The sequence below is a fragment of the Tripterygium wilfordii genome, chromosome 8 (genome assembly GCF_013401445.1).
Source record: "Tripterygium wilfordii isolate XIE 37 chromosome 8, ASM1340144v1, whole genome shotgun sequence".
NCBI lineage: Eukaryota > Viridiplantae > Streptophyta > Magnoliopsida > Celastrales > Celastraceae > Tripterygium > Tripterygium wilfordii.
Genome location: NC_052239.1, coordinates 12,271,147 through 12,285,898, shown reverse-complemented (window position 1 = coordinate 12,285,898; position 14,752 = coordinate 12,271,147). Strand labels below are relative to the sequence as shown.

Here is a 14,752-nt window from a genome sequence, read left to right as displayed (position 1 = left end):
AAGTTGAAAATGCAGTACTGGTATTTATAAAAGGAGTAATATGACCAAGTAGAGAACATCTGAATTGCCACGGGAAATTTAAAACTCTCTACCTTCCCCTTACCTGCCTTCCCCTTGCCTGCCTTCCCCTTATCTGCCCTCTTCTTTTTCGTTGCCTCCGACTAAAGGTTTCCACAAACCATTCATGTTTCCATGTGGTGAACCTGCGTCCAAATATAACTCCAACCGCCAGTCCACTTCCATATCCTATAGCAATTATCATCCATTGAATATATACTGAAGAACCGTCTGAGTTCTTGTGATCATCTTCATTAGTTTGAGCCAATGGCGTTGATTCCCCTACATTTCCACACGTCTTTGACAGCGGCTGCCCACACAATCCCAAGTTTTCCTCGAATGAACTGTTGTCGAATGTGTCAAACTGCTGTCCTTGTGGTATATGACCTGAGAGATTATTATGAGAGACATTGAAGAATGAAAGGAACGTCAACTGTGCCAGCTGAGGCGGAATCTCTCCTAAGAGCATATTGTTTGACAGATCTAATGATTCAAGATCCGTCAAGTTCCCTATGAGTGATGGGATGCGACCTGAGAGGTGGTTATTGGAAAGGTTCAGTGATAGCAGTTTCTTTAAAGCCGTGATGGATTCCGGAATCTCTCCTTCAAATTTGTTGCTTGAAAGATCAATGGCTGCAAAGGTATTTGGAATCTTTGGATATACCACATTTAGACCTTTATCATTCAATGCCAATTGAAGGTCAAAATAATAGTAAAAGGTAAAATAATCAGAGCTGAACAAAGTTATACTTGTCTCCATGTATGACAACTCTTTCTCTTCAAATGCTCTCATACCATTCCATGTTTGGAAATATTCAGAAGGAAGGATACCAGTAAAATGGTTATTAGAGAGATCAATGATGTGCAACATGGAAAAATCAACATTTGATGCAGGCCTTCCAATTTCACCAAAAAGTTCGTTAGATCGCAAGATTAGGACTCGCAGATTAGGCAAAGCTCCTAGCCAAGATGGGAATGTATCGCGAATATGATTGTCGCCCAGATTTAGAATCCATAACATCGTATGATTTGCCAATGACATTGGTATTCTTCCCTGGAATTCATTATGGCTTAAGTCTATTATCTTCAAATTACTCCCATTTACAGAGGCTAATTCAGGAATGCTGCCATGGAAGTAGTTGTATTTGAGGTTTAGCACGGTCATACTATTCCCCAAGTTGAACAAACATTGCGGAACTGTGCCATTCAAATGGTTAAAAGCCAGATCTAAGATAAACAGATTAAGCAGTTTGCAAAACCCGATCGGGATTTCTCCAGTGAAACTGTTGTTTGAGACATAATAGTCAATAACTGAGGGTGGTGGTGTAGGGAGCGGTCCTTGCAGCTGGTTATACACCATTGATATGTGTTCTAGATTGGAAAGGCTTGAGATGGGTGGAGAGCCGTCAAAACCAGTCAAGTTATTGTAACCAAGTGCCATATACCATATGGTTTCTCTACCGATGTTCCATAACCAACTTGGAATCTTGCCATGGATGTTGTTGTGTTCAAGATCCAAATATGCCATTTTGTGTTGGTAACGAAGGAAGTTTGGGAACTCCCTCAAGCTGCATGAAGCGAGTGCCAGATTCCTCCACTTTGGGAGAGTAGCATTTGGACTGGTTTCATTCAGCAATGAGAAATTGTTATATGACAAACCGAGATCCACCAGATTTTTCAGGGAAAAAAAGAGGTCAAAGTTTATAATTCCTATCAACTGATTACTTTCCAAAGATAGTTGTTCAAGATTGACTAGCTTCGAAATCGAATCTGGAATCGGACCTTGCAATTCATTACTTTCAAGGCTTAAGGCAGTTAATCGAGTGAGGTTTGCAAGCCAATGAGGAATTTGACCACTTAAGTAGGTAGATTGAAGGTTAAGAGCATCAAGTCGACTAAGGTTTGCAAGAACAAGCGGGATTTCACCATTAATACTGCATCCTCCAATGCCCAAAAGAGTGAGCTTGGTTTTCTCACCGAGCCAAGACAACGACCCACAAGTCAAATTATTGTTTGAAAGTGTCAAATTGGTAAGCTCTGTAAGGTTGGCAAATGAAGAAGGGATTTGGCCAAAGAAGTTGTTTTGTTTGAGTCTTAGTATGGAGAGATTGGTAAGATTACCAAGTGAAGATGGAAGTAGTCCTTCAAAATTGCATTCGGCTAAATTTAACGTAGTCAAAGAATGAAGGTTTCCTATTGAAGCAGGTATCTGTCCTGAGAAATTTGTGCTCTCAAGCCATAATATCTTAAGAGGTGAGCTCCAGTGAAACTCAGGAAGATAACCAAGAAGGTTTTCGTTCATCCCCATACTGAGATCCTGCACGTTTGGCAGTTGAAAAACTCTATTTGGAAATCTACCAACAAGTCCACAATTTCCGAGATGGAGAGACGTCAATGCAGAAAGGTTTGCCATGTTGTCAGGGACAGCAGAAGATATGTCTACATTATCAAGATAGAGTTCCTCAATATGAGTTAAATTTTGAACTAACCTCTCCAGGCCTGGCCCTTTAAGCCCCAGCAATCTTCCGCTGACTTCATCCACACCTCCAGTCAGATCAAGCGAAGTCAATCTTGTTAAGTGTGAGATTTCTGATGGAATTTGGCCGTGGAATCCTGATGAGGAGAGGTTGAGGTACGTCAGTCGTGAAAGATATTGAAATTCAGGAGGAATTCGAGAGCGGTTGAAGTCGTTGTCCGCGAGGTTAAGCCTCTGTAGGTGAACAAGGTTGAAGAGGCTGCTATTGGAGTTGATTGAGCCATACAGCCAGCTACTACTGAGGTCAAGGCCAATGACATAGCCGGTGTTCTCGTCACACTCAACACCATCCCACAAGCAACAGTCTCCATTAATCCCTCTATGTTGATTCCATGACATCACCTTTGAGTAAGCAGAAGGATCAAATGAAGCTGACCTATCGAGGACAAAGGTTTGGTTGAACTGCAGCAACGCAAAGCTCTCGTCGCTGTGACATTGTGGTGGCGTGGAAATTGAAGCGTGCATTGGAAGAAACGAGGATGCTAAGAAAAGCAAGGCTAGAAATCCTAAGGGATATTTTTGTAATGAAGAAGCCATGGTTATGGTCAGATGAAAAAGAAATGAGTACCAAGAAGCCATTTATAAGCACCGCCAAGCAAACGCCTTAAAATTGCAAGTCAATGGCGTATTGCACATTTTCATATCATCAAACAAATCCAGCTAGCTCAACTGCTCAAGGATTCTCCGATGGCACTATTTTTATTTTTATTTTTGATTGATTATAATTAACTTTAGCAGCCCTCTTACATCACATTCATTTGAATCTTCTAGACTTTTTTTTTTTTTTAAAATAGTATGGAGAAATATGTTTTTCATTGGAATCGAACTTTAAGTACACATATGTCTAACCCAGCCGATTGCCAACCGAGACTCTTCTAGACTTCCAAATAAAAGAATTGACTATTATTCTAGACTAACACAGACTTCCTCACTTAATAATATTAACAATCTCCTTCATAGTTTGCAAGTCATAGAAAATGTATGACAAAAATTTGGAAGATTTTCAAAATGCACTGTTGAGCAACAAAGCTTTGATCTTAATCTATAGCTGCACAACTTGGAGCGTTGATCAACTGATACAGGTAAGTCAAAGTCATGCTATCATGACTTTTGAGCCTTTCCTATATTAGTAGAAATTGTAATTTTACTATAAATTTAGAGAATCTGTTAAGAGTTTGATGGAGATGACCTTAGGCCTAGTTTGATAAATAATTTTTAAGGTAGCAAATATGTTAACAGAAATGGTGATAGCAAAAATGTTGGACAATTTTAATAGCAAATATATTGCTTGAATGCTTAGTAATGTATGGTTAAACTTTTACAACACATTTATGTTGTGTAACATTTTGTGACAAATTACGTGTAGGGAAATTATGTAATTTAATTGTATTACATACAAAACAATAGTCAAATAAATAAAAAAAACAATTTATAAAATAAACCTAAATAATTAAAATAATTATAAATGTCTTAAGATATCCTTCCACCACACGTCCGGAAATGATTGTTTGACAAACTCAAAGCATTTATGCCTGATGGTAGCATAAAAGATGGTTAAAATGCTCTACCTTTAGTCTCCCATTTCATGATTGCTAGTGCCTAGTGGACCCAATTATTCAAAACAAAAAAATAGTAAATCGAATTCAAATACCCAGCAAACACATTTCCAACTTCTTTAGTCAAAATCTGGTGCAGTGAATAACATGGATGCAGAGAATTCAAAATGCTTTCCATGTCAACTTCACAAACTTTTATTAGAATTTTAAACCCAATACACATCAATAACATTATTCGCTTTGAGTTGTTTAGTTCTCGTGGAGACATCGGGCCTACACGGCTTTTTCTTCCTAGAAAATCACTCATCTCAATAGTATTTTTGCATTTTAACTGCAGAGTTACTATAGAATATTATTCACTGAGAAAACGAGTTTTTGATGGTTAGGAAGTAGAATTATTTATATATATGTTAACAACTTTCTAATGGCTTACTCTGATAAGTGCTTTTTATTTTAAAAAATTATTTTTTTCTTTCTGTTTCTCGGAATCTCCCCCTCCGATGTCTGCAACTAGGCCATAGTCCATCTTTATTGTTACTTCTATTTTACAGTTAAAAAGCATCAACCTAGTTATCATCAATGAATTTATTGTTCTTCTTCTTTGGAAAAATTGACAACATGACCACCACGAAACTACCTTTCTTGTGACAATAATAGTGGAGCTGGTTTTGGAGCTGATGAAGGCACCCATTCATGTCATGGAGTAGTTCACTTCTCAAATCTTCTGAATCTCAAGTATATATACAGATCGAGCTTTGATCATCAGACATCCAATTGTGTCTTTAAATATCAATTTGACTTCAAACATACTCGGATATTGATTACACGTCTGAGTACCCGTATGCAAAAACAGTATCATTGTAATATGATCATAGGTCAAGTGATTGATCTTGACCTTAGTTGTAGTCGGCTTCAAGGCACCATATCTTCTAACTACTGTCTCTTCTCCTGAGTTTGGTCGATTCGACAACTTAGATCAAAGCCAAGTCTCGACCTTATGGTTACAAGATTAATGGAAAAGTTACTAAGTTAGAGAGTGCTCGCGTGAGGAAAAGGGCAAAAACAAAATGGAAGACATGGGAGTTTCAGAAGAAAAGGACAAAATTAAAACTGGACTTGAAAGGAAATAAGAAATTTTGAGCATCTATATGTTCAACAGTATAAATGGTATTTCGAGCCTCAAAAACACAGTCTAAGCCAGGCCTGTGTAATTGGGCCCGATTTTCAATTTTCGATCTGATGCTAGGCCCGCCGGACTAGACCCTCATCATGTCTCCTAATGTAAGGATTTTTAGTTAATCGACCGGAAGCCCATATAGTGATCTCTAGATTCTCTATCAATCCCGACCCTCCAGAAACCATCACTTCCCTAATAATTAGAAGAATTAAGAACCCTTGGATGTCTGCTCTCATTGCTTAGTATTCGGCAATGTTAAGAGGTCGTGTTTTCTTTGAAATACTGTAGAAAATATATTTACAGTTGAAATCAAACATTGAGCATATATATGTTTAATCCAGTCAATTACCAACCGAATCATCTCTTGCTGATTAGTATTCGTGAATGTTAAAAGGTCGTGTTTTCTTTGTAATAAATTAGGGTTTGTTTAGAATAAAATGGATGTTAATTTTTTTTCCCCATGGCATGTTGAGTGCATTCCATTCTATTTGTGTATGCGGCACAAACATAGGAACAATACATTTGATCATCGAGAAACTAAATTTAGGGAAATAAAAAGTTAAACTAATCTGGAAAATGCAGAATATGCACTTTCTATCAGCCTTAATATAGGGTTTAAGAAATTTAAAAAATAAAAAAACACTACAAGAACTCTGGTAAGATTAGCACAGCAGAAAAAGAAAAGAGAAGTTTTTGGCATGACAGCATTCTGTTAAAAGCTAGAAATTAAAATAGACCAAAAATATGCAGTAAGGGTGTCGTGTATAAACATATCTTGAACGAGTTGGGTGATAACTTATTTGTTGAATCTCTCTAAGACCAAATTGTATGAACTCGGGAGGTTCTAAGTTCCATTTTTACTGGGAGCAATATTCTTGTGGCCAGGCGTTGAGTTTCTGCTCAACTTATCATATTATCAGGTGAAAAATTTATGTACGTGAAGCCTGAAGACTCGAGTTTATGTCAATATCAGATATCCAAAACATAAAAACTGGCATAATATCGTTGTCAATTAAAAAAAGAAACTTGAACATCATTTGTACTTTGTAGTGGAACAAACAACGAACAGATAAAAACAGAGTGCTTCATCCTTTTGTTCTTGTATTAATTAATGTTGTGCACACAATAAATAATAATTACAACGCAAATCATTAACTCCAATTCAGGATATTTTGTGAGTTTAGATTTCCACCAACCCCAATAACCCCACCCAGATAAAGAAAACCAGTTAATAACTTTGGCGTTAACAACACAAATCTGGTAAAAAAAAGAAAACAAACAAACACTTCAGTAGTGGGTCCCCACATCATTGTTGATATTTTGCAAACTTAATTCACAAAATAATAGATTAAATATTTTCATGCACTAATTGTTTGTTAACAATTGCATGAAAATAATAAATAAAAAAAAACAGATAAGACATTGCCCATTTTTGTTCACAATTTTACTTTTGTGCCCCTAAAATGGTTTTACCCCTTCTTGACCAATATTAGAAATAACTGCAACCTTAACTTCTTTTTTTTTCTAAACAGAGGAGGGTGATTCAAATTCTGATCATCAGGATGATACACTCGATTCTTATCACTCCAACCGTAAAATACGAGACCCCCAATTTATAACCCTGATGTCTCTTAGGCGCGAAATTGCGCGTGTAATACACTCTTCTCATCCTTTTATTAGGTATTTGATCTCTGAGTTAATTACTTTCCTTTTCCTTTACAATCCCAAATTTTCATGCGTTGTAATTTTTGTCTGATTTAGTTCACCAGAAAACTCAAAATTAGCTGGCTAATGAAAATGAATGATGTGAACTGCAGAAAGACAGTAAACCACAAAACCCTTTTCACCCTCTCTTCATATCATATATTGTTTTTAGACAGGTGTGCAATAGCAGCAGCTTTCTTTAGCTCTCCCAATATGGTAGATTTTGACAAAATATAAGGGCAAAATCGTCAATTGAGACCACGAATTCTAGAAAAATGAAGAAAAAAATATATAATTATCGAGGTCTGCGTGAGATCTGCAATAACAATAGAGAGAGAGGCAGCTCTCCTTCTCTTTCTCTGTAAGGTTTTTTAACAGATAAAAAACAAATTGGATCTATATATATATATATATATATAGATATACACAGAAGCACACACCACCTACTCCTCCCTCCCTCTCTCGCTCGCTCGCTCGCTCTCTCTGTCTTTGAATCAAATATGCGAATCCGAAAGAACGCGAAGCTCTCGACAATACTGCAGTTCTCGGCGGCACCGGAGTGGAGGCTACAGACGCACGTGTGCCAGCTGAACCAATCGCCATGGGATGTGATTAACTTCTCCGACGAGACTTATCCAGCTCCCTCTCTCAATCAGGTAACTTCTCTCCCTCTTTTTGCTTCACTATCTCTTAGATCTGCCAAAACCCTCTCTCCATTTCTCCTGCATTTTTTTCCTCCTAGGGTTTTTATCTCCACATTGAAACCCTAATTTTTTTATTGATTTCGACGTGTATTCGCCTCCAAATACCCGATTAAGTTAATACTTGTCTGTCATTTCTCCGTATTCCGTTGCCTTCGAACCAGTTGGGAGGAAATGATAGCTTCGCTTTGGATACGAGCTTGAGGGATTCTGCTGGTGTTGTGGAGAGGTAATACGCTATTATTCTTTAATACCAATTGTTGTTATCGATTCTTTCTTCTCTTATCAAACATTAGGGTTTTTCGATATCATACGATATGTTAATTGCTCAAATTCGAGCTAGAAATGGAGATTTCATGGTCTGTATCTGTTTGTTAATTAAAGAGTTGCATATATCACAATACGCAGCGTGGAGTCGATGATGGATTGTGAAGACTACGAGGCTATGGAAATGAAAACCAACGAGGATAATGGAGGAGAAGAAAACAAGCTGGAAGGGACGAAAAACAAGAAGAAGAAATTCTGCAAGGGATTGAACAACAAAACCAGCTGTGTTTCCACCAAGAGAGGAGCTGCGATGGCGGAGCGCCGAACCCGACCTGGGCGAGCGAAGAAGGGATCCTCTTGCAACTCATCGAATCCCTATGAATTTTACTATTATTCTGGATTTGGGCCTTCCTGGGGGAAGAGAAGAGCTGATAGAATTAATGGAGGTGGTGGGGAAACCAAAATTAAGAGCAAGTTTTCCAAGTCAAGAGATGTGGAGGCCGACATTATTCAAAACACAACAGCACCGCCATTATCTCTAGTTGATCGCATTGAAGAAGTTGATTTCGTGGAGGAGGAAGATGATTACGAAGAAGATGACGACGATGAGCAGCAGAGATGCAGCAGCAATGGAGGGAAAAAGCGTGTTCGAAAGCTTGTTAAGGCTCGATCTTTGAAATCTCTTATGTGAAGGGAAATAGAAAGTTCTTGTAGATTAAAATAAATAAAAAAAACCTAGATTTTATTTTTAATTTATATTAATTTACATGTTTTATGTGTCTGAATGAATATTGCCCGATTTTGGATTTCAATTTTTTAGGGTTTTCGATCTTTTCTGAAATTTTGTTGCACGAGATTCTGTGTTGCTGTGGGTGACAATAGTTCTTCTTTATCCTAAAAATGACGGACAGTGGGAGGTACTCTAAGGTGTGATTCGGATAGACAGATATATATACACACAGATATATAATTATATATGTGTATATATATATATAGGTATAATTGGTCAACTACTTGAAAGTATAGGGGTAAGAATGTCATTTCAGGTCAAGCGTCATGCATAATAAAGTATTAATAATAATATGTGCAAATTTGAAAGTCTAAAGAGAAGTGACGGATTCTTGACCTGGATTTATAATGTTGGGCTTGTTTGGGAATGCTGTGAGGTGTTGCGAGGTGTGGTGTGGTGCTGTGAGTTATAAAACTGTGGTGTTGTGAGGTGAGTTGAAACGCAAAAAGCTGTTTGGCGCATAATTTTTAAAACTGTGGCGTGGTGTGGTGCGGTGCTGTGAGGTGCGTTTGACGTATCAAAATTACGCTTATATTAGATGACTAATAATATTAATATAAAATCACTCAAGGTTTATCTTGTACATTAATCTAAAATACAATAATTGACCTAATTTGATTACGTAGGACAAGTCAACATATATTGTAAGTGTTTAGGAGTGTGGTGAGGTGTGGTGAGGTGCTGTGAGGTAAAAAGCTGTGGTGCTGTGAGGTGAGTTAGAACGTAAAAGCTGTTTGGTGTGTCACAAAAAACTGTGGTGCTGTGAGGTGTGTTGCAACTGAACACAGTCGCAACACACTGCCAAACTCATACGTTATTATATATCCTACATCTTGTTCTGTAGATACTGGAGTGGATTGTACTCATGGAACTAGAAATATTCTGGATTTTATTTATATAACTAGAAATAGAGCATATATATAGGCACATTTTGGTAAAGCAGATTAAAAGTAATAGATATACTAGTAGAAATGATAATAACAGAAATATCAGACAATTTTAGTAGCAGATATACTGCATATATATTTCTTATTTTCCAGTGTATATATTTCTGAAAGAAATAAAAAAAATAGAAACCTTTAATCAGAAATGATAGGGATCCCAGTCCCCAGTGACTGACATGTCACTCTCTGATTCAATCATCAAATTTTGTAGACCCCTACACTTGGAAAAGGATTTGCTAAAATGATTCCAACAATTTCACATGATCTGCACTATTGAATGCATTGGGTGTAGTGTTGTTAAATCAATGCATTGTTGCATTGAATGGTGGAGATCAAGTGAAATTGCTGGAATAATTCCAACCCCCTATCCCCCTACACTTACATCAATCAAGGGACTAAATAAGTTGCTGAAATGATTGAGATCCCTAACATTTTTGTTAATTAATTTCCACAACATCAACTCTGTAGTAGTTAATTTCAAATATAATTAGACAAGCAACAGGTGTGCAGCTTGAATTGGAAGCTAATTCAAATAGCGAACTTTAATTAAATTTTGTATAATTTGTAACAAGAGTACAAGAAATTTTTAAGTAAGCCTTTTTTTGTTGTTTTTTTTTTTTTTATGTCCACAATTATTTATTGTTAATCTAAGGGAATACAATTACAATCTGATAATGAAAAAGGGACAAAAATGGATGGCTCTTAATTTGATAACACATAAAGTCATAAACGACCTGAAATGCCTTTATGTGACGTAATTATATAAAAAAAAAAACAACCAGGAAAAAATCGCAATTACAAGTTCTTGCTTTGCATTGAACATGTGATACCGCATAGGTAATATAACTAACCAAAGCGTAACAAAGCTGCCCATGTGAGTAAATTTGAACAAATTTAAAAATTTGAATATTCGACTTAAAACTTTTGAAAAATAAATGACATGAGCGTAGCCGTCGTAGACGTCGACTGTCCAAGGAGGGTGATTTGATGAGTATTCCACATCGAAAAAATAGGGCTACCAACTCTAGTTTATAAGGATCCAAGGCACCCTCACCTGGTAAGCCGGTTTTCTGGGTTGTAGTTCTACCTTGGGCCTTATGGGCCGGTGTGGGTTTTCCATCATTGGTGCTTTCATTGAGAGAGTCGCGTTTGTGGAGAGGGCTGCCGTATGAAGGGCAAGCGGAGCCGCCAGGCGAGCGTAGCCGCCGTGGACGTCGGCTGTCCAAGGGGATGGTTTGATGAGTATTCCACATCGAAAAATAGGGCTACCAACTCTAGTTTATAAGGATCCAAGGCACCCTCACCTGGTAAGCCGATTTTCTGGGATGTAGTTCTACCTTGGGCCTTATGAGTCGGGGTGGGTATTCATCATAGAACTACAACCCAGAAAACTGGCTTACCAGGTGAGGGTGCCTTGAATCCTTATAAACTAGAGTTGGTAGCCTTATTTTTTTGATGTGGGATACTCATCAAACCACCCCCCTTGGACAGTCGACGTCCACGACGGCTACGCTCGCCCTTCAGACAGCAGCCCTTTCCTGGACGGCAGCCCTCTCCGCAAACGTGACTCTCTCAATGAAAGCACCAATGATAGATACCCACCCCGGCCCATAAGGCCCAAGATAGAACTACAACCCAGAAAACCGGCTTACCAGGTGAGGGTGTCTTGGATCCTTATAAACCAGAGTTGGTAGCCCTATCTTTTCGATGTGGGATACTCATCATTCTACCTTGGACCTTATGGGCCGGTGTGGGTTTTCTATCAAGCGTTACAAGGGTCGGCCCAAGCCCAAAACCACTAAAGGTAGAACTCTGTGGACACCAGCCGGCGCAGGGCACCACAATTATAAAAAAAGATATTTATACTATATGTACTTTATAGTTTACATATATAACAAAACATGTTGCTTTACTTTCTTGACCTGGTGGTTATGCACCGGTTGATTCACCTTAGACACAGGACTTCAAGTCTCAAGCCAAGCATTACTATTTCATTTTTTTTAATTTTGTCTATAATCTAATTGTCTTTCTTTATTTCAAATCCTAGCTGCAAGTAGGGATGACAATCCGACCTGCGGGGACTTGACCAGAAATTTCGGGTTGGGGACTCAAAATTACGGGTACGGGTACGAGTCAGGGCCACCCAAAATAATTGTTGTCGGGATGGGTAGGGTATGGTAATGTCATACCCAACCCTGAACCCGACCCGAACTTAATACTTTAATAAATAAATATATATTTACATAGACGATAATTCTCTTATGCGGACATTCTCAATTTATATTAACTAACGCATCCGAATCTCACCATTGATTTGAAACATATGGGACCCAAAGTAGTGGGCCCTACTTATCATTTCACTCTTGAAAACACTTAAAAAGTGGAGTGCGTAAATTATTAAGTTGTGGACATCCGTATAAGACAATTTTTGTTTACATAGATATATCATATATAATATATTGTACATATATATAAGAATATTAATTTGTATTTAGTATACTTATCTTCTTATATTTTTCATAATGAAAAATATGATATGCTCTCCTAGTCCATATTATATATAATTATAAATTATAAATTTTTTGTTAAAACATTTGATCAATAACTCAAATATATTTTTTACTAAAGCATTTTATCATTATAAATTTATAATCATATAAATCCTAAACCCTACTTCCTAAACCCTAAACCCTACTTCCCTACTTCTTAAACCCTACCCTAACTAAATAACAAAACCAAAAATTTTTTTGTAATTTGGATTATTATAATCATATACGCAAACGCTAAATTCTAAAGCCTATGTAGTCATAAACCCTAAGTAAACCCTATACATTATATAGTATAAATAGTTAAATACTTTATACTATGATGTATATATTAGTATAATTTCTTTTTAAAGTTTATGACAATATTCAAACATACTAGTTTGATAATCTCGACACTCTAATTCTCTAAATACTAGTTTAAATATAAAAAATTGAGCTCTCCTCGTTAGGTCTGGGTCGGGGTTAGGTATCCCCATCCCCGTCAGGGTCGGGGATGGGGATCCTCGAATCTCAAGGGGCGGGGATGGGGACAGGGATGGGGGCGGGGATGGGGATGGCATACCCGCCCCATTGCCATCCCTAGCTGCAAGACAATGTTTACCCGAGTTCAAGTCTCAAGCCAAGCATTCATAGTAAATTTTTTTATTATTTTGTCTATAATCTAATTGTCTTTCTTTATTTCAAATCCTAGTTGCAAGACAAGACAAATGTTTAAGTTCCTCAACCGCCTCACCAAACAGCTTAATTTAGAGGGCGATGCCGCCCTCAAAGAAACTTTTTCTTAAGCGGTTAGGGCGTTTGGCTTGTGTCCCACACCAAAAAACTACAGAATTATTTTTTTTATTTTTTGCATGGGTCCCACGATTTTATATTAAATTTAGACTTAAATTGAGTGTGAATGAGACGCAGTTTTGTTTTTTATATATTAAATATTGTATATTTATATTTAAATTATATTTAGACTTAGTAAAAATATATTATATGTAGAATTAATAAATTAATTGCAAATGAATAAATTCATAGATTTATTTGTTAATAAATTATCCCTAAATTATATTAGACTTAATAAATTAAATTTATAATTATAAATATTATAATAGAATTAAATAAATAAATACAAAATATATTATAATTAAAATTTAAAAAATACAAACAAAATATATTTTACACAACTTAACCGCTAACAACAGTTAACAGCTTTACTTTCATAAGTTGTGAGGTGTATAGTAAAACTATTAATTGTTGTCAGCGGTTAAATTGTGTAAGATATATATATATATATATATATATATATTTCAATATTTTAATTATTTTATTTCAATATAAATATTAATTATTATAATTATAAATGAATAAATACAAATTATAAATAACTAAATTAATTAATTAATTTAATATTTCTATTATAATTACTTTAGTTTAGTATTTAAATAAGTTTGTAATTTAATATATACTACGTCATCAATTTAATATTTAAATAATGTTTATATTAATAAAAAATGTTAAGATATAAGAATTATTAATTGTAAAGTAGATGGGACCCAGTAAAATATAATATGGTCCCACCACTGTTTCAAAAATCTTAACAGCAAAGTATGTGGGCCCAAATAAAAAAATTAAAAACAAAAAAACAAAAGGGCTAATGCCTTGGAAAAAGCTCCGATTCAGAGCCTTTTTCCAGGAGGACGTTACCGCCCCGTTTTGTGGGCGATAACGCCCAGCGTTACCCCGTGTTTGGTGGGACATTTGGGAAAAGCATTACCGCTAGCTGTATCGCTTTGCCCAAACACCCCACCAAACAAACCCCACATATTAACAGAAGCTTATTTTGTCTATAATCTAATCGTCTTTCTTTATTTCAAGTCTTGGTTGCAAGACAAATGTTTAAGTTCCCCAACCCCCTCTTCCTTATTGAAAATCTTTAAAAAAGTGATAGAAAATCCTAACATGGAGAATTTAAACTTGTGTTTACATATTAACAAAAGTTGATAGGTAATTGATAGGTAGGTTATGAGAGCATAAGACAGACTCAGATCATGCATTACAGATGTCACTTGCAATCTTGCATATTAGTTCAAAATTGTGAAAGCTGGTAAATATTATTTTTATTTCCACGTCACATGCTATTGATAGACTAATAAACAATTTTCTTCCACTTACATAATTCATGATTTTGATAGCTAGGGAGATCTAGTTCCAAGATTCACAATTTAAGTACGATTCCTATAAATTATATGGGGCACTAACATGACGTGATATTGGGACTTTCCGAATTGATGTAGTTGCGATTTTTTTTTTCTTTTTTGCATTAGGCACCAATATATCGTGTCACTTTGGGCATCAAAATAATTAGGGTCGGCCCTAAGTGCTACTACTCCCGAGTGAACTCACCGAAAACACAGTCCACAGGACTCACTGGTTGCATTATCGACTAATAATCAACCGACCCAACCTAGTCCCAGCCCTGGTGTATG

At 36.4% G+C, this 14,752-nt stretch overlaps 2 protein-coding genes across 2 annotated transcripts; one reads left to right on the top strand and one right to left on the bottom strand.

Moving 5' to 3' along the window:
* Positions 1 to 88: 88 nt before the first annotated feature.
* Positions 89 to 3,130, bottom strand: LOC120003666 (receptor-like protein 6). Its single transcript, XM_038852681.1, has one exon. The coding sequence runs from the start codon at positions 3,128 to 3,130 to the stop codon at positions 89 to 91; it is 3,042 nt and encodes a 1,013-aa protein (XP_038708609.1).
* Positions 3,131 to 7,374: 4,244 nt separating this feature from the next.
* On the top strand, positions 7,375 to 8,831 carry LOC120004461. The gene is made up of 3 exons (XM_038853818.1): positions 7,375 to 7,686; positions 7,896 to 7,960; positions 8,140 to 8,831. The coding sequence occupies exons 1-3, from the start codon at positions 7,531 to 7,533 to the stop codon at positions 8,687 to 8,689; spliced, it is 771 nt and encodes a 256-aa protein (XP_038709746.1). The 5' UTR covers positions 7,375 to 7,530; the 3' UTR covers positions 8,690 to 8,831.
* The last annotated feature ends 5,921 nt before the right edge of the window (positions 8,832 to 14,752 follow it).